The sequence below is a fragment of the Cynoglossus semilaevis genome, chromosome 8 (assembly GCF_000523025.1).
Source record: "Cynoglossus semilaevis isolate Cse_v1.0 chromosome 8, Cse_v1.0, whole genome shotgun sequence".
NCBI classification, from domain to species: Eukaryota; Metazoa; Chordata; class Actinopteri; order Pleuronectiformes; family Cynoglossidae; genus Cynoglossus; species Cynoglossus semilaevis.
The window spans coordinates 1,538,750-1,548,243 of record NC_024314.1 but is presented as its reverse complement, the minus strand read 5'-3'; the positions used below and the strand labels follow the sequence as shown (position 1 = coordinate 1,548,243).

Sequence of the window (9,494 nt, the reverse complement as noted above, 5' to 3'; positions counted from 1 at the left end):
TGACAGCAGCAGTGAGACTCACTCTTTTTAGTCAGTATTGCATTACTTTGTCTTTACCCCAATACCCCTGGTGGGATTTTCTTCAATTGTGCAACAAACACAGGATAAATAGGTGACTCCTCAAAGCTGGGAGAAAACATTTGAGGCGTCAGAGCTCAGAAAGGACAACTGAACAGGTCAGACACGTTGGAATGGATTGTTGGGTGGTTGGTTTTTTATATACTTAATCTGTTCTACTTCTTCATTTACAGACGTGTGTTGTTGAAGGACAAACATTGAAACCATGAAGACTGTGATGGTGGCTCTTTTGATGGTGTTGGTTGTCAGCCACAGTGAGTAGGACTCTTTGTTTCTTCCATAGTTTCACTCCATAGTTCAATTATTGAATTTTTTTTAATGTAAAATATAGATTTCTTCTTTTTTTTAAAGAACATCGTATTTTAATTCATCTTGGTGTTGGGGGGGTTGTTGCAGGTGAAGCCTTGAAGTGTAAATGTGGAGGGAAGCGTAGATGCTCAGGTTCTACAGAGACTTGCCATGGTTCAAATCCAGTCTGTGCCAGCATCACCTTCACTGGTCCCAGTAAGTATGACAACACTGGAATCTCCATGGACGTCCTGGTTCTACAGAAAACATACAGTGACCTGAGCCTTCATCTGATCTCTGTTTCATTTTGTCACAGGTCCTGGTTACTTCAGGGGCTGTTATGATAGAAATGACTGCAGAATGTTAAGCAGTTCACCAGTATCCACGGGTTACTGCTGCAGTACTGATCTGTGCAACTGAACAATGATCATCACTGAACAACAGTGCACTGTAGTGTTGACTGCATTGTCCAAATAAACTTCACTGGGAATAACGGTTGTTGTTGTCAAACGGAAATCTTCATTTACTCAGGCACACACTTTTGATGATTGTGCCGCCATTTTGAAATGTTCTGTTCTGGTGTTAAAAACTTTTAATTACAAAACATGCTTTACCTTACTTGTCCACAAGATGACAGTATAACCTTCAAATCAATGAACAATCTTCATTGGCAAATTTCCCTGACCAGGGAGCTGAGGTGTTCTTTCTGACCAGTTAAAGTGATGTGACCACTGCCACTGCAATCATAACAATAAAACATATATAAAATAAAGCTGTTCACCACGGAATCTTTTTTTTAATTATTTGGCTACCTTCATGTGGAGCTTTGGCCCAGAGGCAATATCTCTTAGTCTCTTCTTAGTGAAGGTAAGATGGAGTTGCCTTCAGTTTCACTGGACGAAGCCCAGGTTAGTGCATGTCTGAAAGAGAACAGCTTCACCTTGATGTGGATGGAGGTTTATACGCTGTCTGAAGACATGTTAGATGAAAACAACGAGTCTGTTTTGTTAAGACAAAAAAATGCAAAGGCAATAAAAAGACCAACATTTTGTTGTTACAATATTAACATTAAACAAAAACAAAATTGAACACACTGAGAAATATGTCTGTCTGCTGAAATGTCTAGTTTGAACTAAAATAGTGGGTGATGTCTTAGTGTCAGGCCTGACGGAGAATTAGCTGTGCTCAGATCCAGTCATCAAACATATTCAAATGTGTAGTGAGCCAAGGAACACGTTTGTCAGATCAGCATTACATTTACTCACAAACAAACCAAGGATAAATATCAACTCAAACTGCCATAAAATGACATGGGTGACTGTCATGACCAGTTCACCACAACACCATTGATGTAGTTTTAAAGTGTACTTGTTATAATTTCCATCAAAAGCCTTCATTTCTGAGAACTGCGGCTGTTAAAATTCAACTGTTTCCAGTTGACTTGTTCAACAAGTATTGAATGTCATTTTTGTGAAATGTGCTGCCATCTAGTGGTGTGAGTCCGCAGTATAATTTCAAACATGCAGGATGGGAAAGTCACAGTAGTTATTCCTACACTAACCCGGACTTCGGTCCGGAAGGCCCCAGGTTCGAATCCACCAACTGCCAGGTTGCCACTGAGATGCACTGAGCATGGCATCGTCCTCAAGCACTGCTCCCCGGGCGCTGACCACGGCTGCCCACTGTTCACTTGGTGATGGGTTAAATGCAGAGGTTAAATTTCGTTGTGCATGGTGTGCTGTGCTGTGCTGTGTCACAATGACAAATAAAGATAAGTTTAAGTTTAAGTTTAAGTTTAAACCCGTCCTGTGTCTGACGAAGAAAAGGGCCGTGAGGAGACAGAACATTTCAAAATTGTGATGATCATTGTTCAGTTGCACAGATCAGTACTGCAGCAGTAACCCGTGGATACTGGTGAACTGCTTAACATTCTGCAGTCATTTCTATCATAACAGCCCCTGAAGTAACCAGGACCTGTGACAAAATGAAACAGAGATCAGATGAAGGCTCAGGTCACTGTATGTTTTCTGTAGAACCAGGACGTCCATGGAGATTCCAGTGTTGTCATACTTACTGGAACCTGGATTTGAACCATGGCAAGTCTCTGTAGAACCTGAGCATCTACACTTCCCTCCACATTTACACTTCAAGGCTTCACCTGCAACAACCCCTAATCCTGTGTTTGTTCCTGTGTTTGTTGCACAATTGAAGAAAATCCCACCAGGGGTATTGGGACAAAGTAATGCAATACTTTTGTTTGACTCAAAATGGTTCATTTATGTACCGTAGTCTCTACCGACCACCAAAAATAATTTTTACAATGCCATGGATAAGTACATTTAACAGTTTTTGACACTTCTTGGCCAGAATTCTACATGAGAAGTAAAAGACATAATCATCTGCAAAAGTGTTGACGTCAACCAACTCCATAGTTCACATGATGAAGGATAGTCGGGCAGAAAATGATGCATTTCAAATGGTGCTTTTTATTGCAATGTGTTGCATTCCCACATTCATAGATGTTATAGATTTGTTAGTCAAAGCATCATTTCCTCAAGGTTGGCATCCTCACCTTGGAAAAAGCAGAGGGATCAAATGCACGAGGTGTTTGTATTTTGAGTGTAGTAGAGAAGTGTGTGTGTGTGTGTGTGTGTAAACTTGAGCAGCCACGAACATATGAATGAGAAAAAAAATACTTCCAGTAGATGCAAAAAAGACAGTTTTAATTGTCAAAAGAAAAAAAATGAGAGACAGAGACAGTGAGAAAGAAAGAGAGAGAGAGAAAGAGAGAGAGAGTTTTTTTGTCTATCAGCCTACAGGGCTCTCACTCCCTACAGGGACTGGACCCGGCCTGAGACTGATTGTCTACAACATTCCAAAGAAAAGGTAGATTTTCTTTATATTCACGTTACACACCTGAACAGGAGGAAGGTTGAGGGGCCGTAAGAGAGAGAGAGAGAGAGAGAAAGAGAGGAGAAAGTGTCAACACTGACTGATCTGATGGTCATCTCTGTCTGTCTTCATGTCACCACAGGCACCGCTTACTTTAAAGGCTGCTTCCATGAAAGGGCGTGTCAAATGTTGACCAGTTCAGCAACCTCATCTGGTCGGTGCTGCAGTACTGACCGGTGCAACCGTTAATTGATCAGCACTGACTCATCTTCAAATAAATCAATACATAAATACAATCCAACATGTATTCATCACTGCATTATGACTAATAAATATTACTAAGCTGCCAATGATGTCCACGTCCTTTGATTTAAATATGGACATTTCTGTGTCTGTTACTTTGTGAGAACAGTGAGTTTTAATGTGAAAAAAACTAAGAACTGGTAATATGATGTTGATAACTTGTTCATTCACTTCCTGCTTTGGAAACAGGAGCAAATCCTTTCTCGGTGTAAAACCTTCCCTCATACAACAGTAAGGAAGAAGGTCGTACAATTCTCTTATAAATGACATTAGGTGTCATTTACTTTCCTCTTTCAATAATGATATATCTTAAAGATAACACTTAGACGTTTTACCTGATGTGAGATTAATAAAAAAAATTCAAAAACAAAAACAATTTCACCATAAATTATATTTTGTATACGTTTGAATATGTGATTAAATCAAGATAATGTGAGAATAATAAAGCAAGAACCAACGGTTGCAAGGAAATTAGCGTTTTAATGACGTAATACTTCTCACCTCGTTGGATTGGTTCATCTTTTGCGTCACGTGACAGGCAAACCAGGAAGTGTTTTTGTTCGCCAAAGCGGAAGTACTCATTTTACTGCAGTCAGGAGTGTACAGGCATCAAAGGAGAATATATCATTAGAAGGAAATAACTGTGGTTAAAGTCGTAGTCTGCCAGACGGGGCAAAGATTCTTTCTTTGCTGGTAAGAACGTCAAGGTGTTATTTGTTTACTTAAATTGTTCTCCCTCGTAATTCGACGTTAGCATAGGTAGCCTTAGCTTCTGAGCTAACTTTTTACTTGGTCTTTTTAAAAATAGAATAGAATAGTCTTTGTTGTCATTGTAACACGGGGGTACAACGGAATTTAGCGTTACATGGTCAAAGTTGAGATCTGTGAAATCGAACCGTTTCGTAATCATATTATTTTTAGTGAGACTTTGTAATTAATAAAAACAACCTTAACTTTTACTGATTCTCGCGACTCGTCGTTAATGACAGTTGTCAAATATGTTGGTTTGATACAATGTACCAATAAGATTGTATTTTATTCACTTTCAAGCTACTACAGCTGTGTTAAAATTCACTTTTATGCGTCGTTCAAATTTATATGTTTCTATTTCCTAACTAAATGCTTTTTCTCATTTTTTTTAAAGTCATTTTCCACAATCTGCCAGGACCTTCTTGTCACCCACCACCATCTGTACCTGTGGGTTCAGAGTTGCCTCTTGTCTAAACCCCCCTGTAAGCTGGTAGTTTTCTGCCCCTCTCAGGCAATTGACCTCTACAACAGTCTTCAATGGCTGGCCGCAGTGCAACAGCAGTAAGGCCCAATGGTTCTGCAACAGCAAACAAGATCTGCCAGTTTAAACTGGTGCTGCTGGGGGAGTCAGCAGTGGGCAAGTCCAGCTTAGTGCTGCGCTTTGTCAAAGGCCAGTTCCATGAATTTCAAGAGAGTACCATTGGAGGTATGAGACACAGTTGATTTTTGCTTTTGGTATGTTTGTCAGTGGTGTTGTAGTGATCAAGAAATTGCTGACATGTGTCTGTAGAAAGTTTATCTGAGACAGTGAGCATTTTACAAAGTAATCCAAACTTCAGTTTCCCCTTTGTGCATGTTTGGTATACATTGCTATCGTAATTTAGTTTTCTTGGTTTTATTATTGTTTTGTTTTACTATAATACAATTAATTAATGTATGTAATACTTTATCTTATTAAAAATATATTTTTTTCCCCTGTAGCTGCCTTTCTCACTCAGACTGTCTGTCTGGACGACACCACTGTCAAGTTTGAAATCTGGGACACGGCGGGTCAGGAACGTTACCACAGCCTGGCTCCAATGTACTACCGAGGAGCACAGGCAGCTGTTGTTGTCTACGACATTACCAATCCAGTAGGTTTTAGGGATAAAAAAAAAAATACAGTTTCATAGTCTGTACATACAGTTTTTCTTTTTCTTTTTTTTTCTATTGTTCTAGTTGGAAAGGTTGTTGACCTTCCTTTTGTAAAATTGTTAAAGATATAACATAAAATATAAATGAAAGAAGACCTACATGACATCTGTGGATTTAAGACAAAGGGAATACTGGTGGATAAACAAGTATCCATAATATCCATAATAAATTGATTGCGTTTCTGCTCGGCCAGGACACATTTGTACGAGCAAAAAACTGGGTGAAAGAGCTGCAGAGGCAAGCCAGCCCCAACATTGTGATAGCACTGGCAGGAAACAAGGCAGACATCGCCAACAAGAGAGCTGTTGATATTCAGGTGGGAACTAACAAATATACAAATCAGTATTGCGAACATTGTCGTGAAACTATGAAATAAAATGTCAGACAAATGTTTACTGTCACGATGATGTCTGCAGGAGGCCCAGACGTATGCCGATGACAACAATCTACTCTTCATGGAGACGTCAGCCAAGACAGCCATGAACGTCAATGAAATTTTCATGGCTATTGGCAAGTGTTTTTACATTATGTTTCCTATATTCATGCGAACAAGTACCACAGCAAACTATTAGTTTGTTTTATGAACTCATTATCTACACTGAACCGGAGAGGCAGTGGTTAAGGTTTTTGACATGGTCACATATCAAAACAGCTGCTTAATAGTTAAAAAAAATGTCTTAGCATCTGATTGATCTTGAATTAACATTGATGGACATGCATATTTTAGTTTAGGAATCTAACAATTTAGCTAAAATAGTTCATATTTTGATACAGTAGCCTATATATTTTAACAACAAATTTGCAAACTTTTTACATAGATTTTTTTTTGTAATTCAGTGATTCATTCAGTTCCTTGCAGTTTTTAAATCCATTTTTTAATCTTATTATATTTATAACACGGTCAGATCTGTTATATCTATCTGGAGAGTTCTAATTTCAAGTCAACACAATCCTGTTTGTGCGGAGTTAAAAAAGAAAAAAATTCACAGAGAAAGAATTTTTAAAATAATTTAAAGACAATCTGGTCATTTCTGTGTACTTTATTCAATTAAAGTTAATTCTCCAATTTTTCAAAATAATACATTTTCAGACTCCAATACTATCAGAAGAAGGTCTAATAGATATTTCATTTTGAAAATTTACCGATCCATATGTTCGGTTTTTGTTAGAAAAAAGGTAGGAGACACCTGGTGTATAACACACATGTTGGACTGGTCACTGCAACTTTCTGTCTGTGTTACCTTAAAGTCGTTACTGCTCCTTTAATTCCTAAATGTACTTCTAATGTCTCCACGGACAGTTGAAGATAAATGAGTGAATAATTCTGTTTTCTTTTTTTGCCTCGCAGCTAAGAAGTTGCCGAAGAATGATGCTCAGGGTGGAACTGGACAGGGTGGACGAACCCGAACAGGAGTAGATCTACAAGAAAATGCTCCTCAGGGACGCAGCGGTCATTGCTGCGGCGGCAGCAACAACTAGCAAGTACAAATAGAACAAGTTTAGTGAGCGAGCCTGGAACATTGTTTTAAGGACACCATGTAGCAAAGCCCAGAGAGGCAGGACAGAGCAGAGCCTTTTGCAACTCCTGCACTTAAACTGAGATTACAGATGAGATTATCTGGATGCTCTTTGAATAAAGGAACATTTTTAAAAGAATCATAAGCTAGAGGGAGTAACCACAGTCCCTCATGACTTCTCTTCCGTCTTTACTTGTTGTTACTTACTTCTGTTTCCTTCTTCCTTCTATGTTGATTGAATTCTGACTTTTAGGGGTGATTTTTTTTTTTTTTTTGACATTTCCACCAATTTAAATCTTTTGTGTAATATCTGTATGTAATATATATACACTCGCAGGGTTGGTTAATTTCAGCTTTTGTTTTTTTTTTTTTTTCTTTCTTCAGAGTATACATGGATATGATCTATTAAAAATAGTGATTCTCTTCCCTAGGGACCTGTTCAAGAGCACAGCAGAAAAAATCTAAAAGGCTTTACACATGAAGCTGTTTCTAAAATCATGCAACAAATGCATATGTTAAAAATAAGTGTATTGTAACACCAAACAGTTGTTAGCCTTTTTTTAAATGAAATATGACAATAACTCTGTAAATCTTAAAATAATAAATGACATACAACAATCGTATTTTGTTTTGTTGCATGCAATCTATTATTTTAGTCTCTTGTTTTTGTCTTATTAACGAGTATTAACTGTTTTTTTTTTCTTTTTACAATTAATTGATTTTAAGGTTTCAGTAAACATTTGTCACCAATAGATGGCAGCATTTCACTGGAACTCACCTACACTAACCAATCCGGCGCTCCGTTCCTTCGTGATACCGTTGATGTACTTGTTTTGAGTGTCCAGTAGTAAAGTGCCTCATAAAACCTGACTCGATCTGGTTCTTCATCCTAAACCATTTATTTAAAATATATATGTATATATATATATGTACACATGTATTATTGAATAATATAACAGACCACCAATCCTACTGTCATAAGGTTGTCCTATTTTTTATTATTTTATCCTGTTAAGCAAGTATATGTCCTTAAAGGTTCACCCAGATGAATAATTTGCATAAGATCTTTTTTAAAATTCTCAACAACATCCTGTGCCTTTGTGAACTACAGTATCTTTTAAACCATGTCTATCATTTGTGCACAACTTTCAGGAGAAGCTCAGTCTGAAGAACCTGTGGGTCTCCTGGAGTATGGAGGTGGAGGTCTTCTCTCTGAGTCCATGATTTTTTGACCCAAACATCTGGTAGGTCAGAGCCATGGTTTCTGTTGTTTGTCTCTTGCTGTCAGATTCTTTTCACATTTTGACTTTGTATTTACTTCAACACTTCTTTATACTTGCTTAATTTAAAAATTAAGCAAGTATAAAATGGAAATGATAAATTATTAATATACTGCAAAATAATTCTCAAGAAGGATTTAGGCTGAGGTATTTGCAGGTGTAACTAAGAAAGGCCTGACTCGACAAAGTCAGGTTTGTGCAACTGTGATCTTTTGTGGATTTGCGAGGCAGAATATTTTGGACTTTTGAATTTTGAAACTAGCATTTTCGGAGTGGCGATACGATTCGTTTGAATTCATTTCAAACCCGAAGGGTCAGCGCTGTAGCTTGCTGTCGTTCTCTGTGTTCAAAGATAAAGAAAATAATGTATAGTGTGTGGTGGGGGTCGGGGGTTGGGTGTAAGTTATTTTGGTTTTTGCTGCCGCAGACACTACATTAAAAAATCCACTCTTAAATCCATTTAAACACACACAGACACACTGGCTGCCAGGAGCAGGCGGCTCCTTTCACACTAAATGATTTCTCATTTGCTGAGCTGTCAGTCAAGGTGGATTCTGTCAAAAGCATTTATGCATAATTTCACATTTGCCCTCTGTGAATAACAATGATGTAAGGTATAGACTTTAACTGACTGTTTGGTGGACATTAGAAGAATACAGTACAGTAAATAAATGGCATGTAGTCACAACATTTTTTAATTTTTATTACCAAATAGGTCAAACCCCCGTTTGCCTCAGTATGATGTGTTCACTCTATCTTGCTTGACAGAAGGGAAAGTCGTTGAATACCAAGGGCACAAGGACACACGATCTGGATTGCATTCTGTGGCGCAGGCTACGATTTCCGCAGATAACAAGGGTACATTTGATGTGGTACAATAATTGACTCTTATCTGAAATGAAACATCTGTATTGTCAAAGGATCAGAGGTTAGTGAGGAACAACAGTCCAAAGAAGAACAGTTTCTAAGGAGAAAAAGAGGGATTTTTCAAATCATCTCTTCATGTCGCGATTATTGACATTAGCTTCCTGCAGTAACAAGCGCTAGCAGAGAATAATCCAGATTGTCAGGTTTTCATGAAAACTGCGTTTATAATCAACTTTAGTAATAGTCATTTATTTTCCTACTTTTGGAGTGTTCCCTTGCCTCTGCTGCTGTACTGTGATTAGGATGTGCCTTGAAATGTCACAAA

At 38.0% G+C, this 9,494-nt stretch overlaps 1 protein-coding gene and 1 long non-coding RNA gene across 3 annotated transcripts; both read left to right on the top strand.

Moving 5' to 3' along the window:
- The first annotated feature begins 97 nt into the window (after positions 1-97).
- On the top strand, positions 98-864 carry LOC112487281 (uncharacterized). The gene is made up of 4 exons (XR_003050229.1): positions 98-176; positions 252-332; positions 475-582; positions 683-864. It is a non-coding gene; the product is annotated as an uncharacterized LOC112487281 (long non-coding RNA).
- A 2,421-nt stretch (positions 865-3,285) lies between these two features.
- Positions 3,286-7,892, top strand: LOC103381469 (ras-related protein Rab-5C-like). 2 transcript variants are annotated; one of them, XM_025057275.1, is made up of 6 exons: positions 3,286-4,254; positions 4,823-5,017; positions 5,293-5,444; positions 5,699-5,821; positions 5,922-6,015; positions 6,854-7,892. In XM_025057275.1, exons 2-6 carry the CDS (start codon positions 4,849-4,851, stop codon positions 6,982-6,984), a joined length of 669 nt encoding a protein of 222 aa, XP_024913043.1. In that variant the 5' UTR covers positions 3,286-4,254; positions 4,823-4,848; the 3' UTR covers positions 6,985-7,892. The 2 variants fall into 2 exon arrangements, with proteins under 2 accessions (XP_024913043.1, XP_008312034.1); XM_008313812.3 differs by having other exon boundaries at positions 4,706-5,017.
- The last annotated feature ends 1,602 nt before the right edge of the window (positions 7,893-9,494 follow it).

Excerpts from the sequence above, each read along its gene's own strand:
- LOC103381469 (XM_025057275.1), top strand. The coding sequence starts at position 4,849 with ATGGCTGGCCGCAGTGCAACAGCAGTAAGGCCCAATGGTTCTGCAACA. Across the intron at positions 5,822-5,921 it reads AGAGAGCTGTTGATATTCAG|GAGGCCCAGACGTATGCCGA; the intron begins GTGGGAACTAAC and ends TGATGTCTGCAG. Across the intron at positions 6,016-6,853 it reads TGAAATTTTCATGGCTATTG|CTAAGAAGTTGCCGAAGAAT; the intron begins GCAAGTGTTTTT and ends TTTGCCTCGCAG.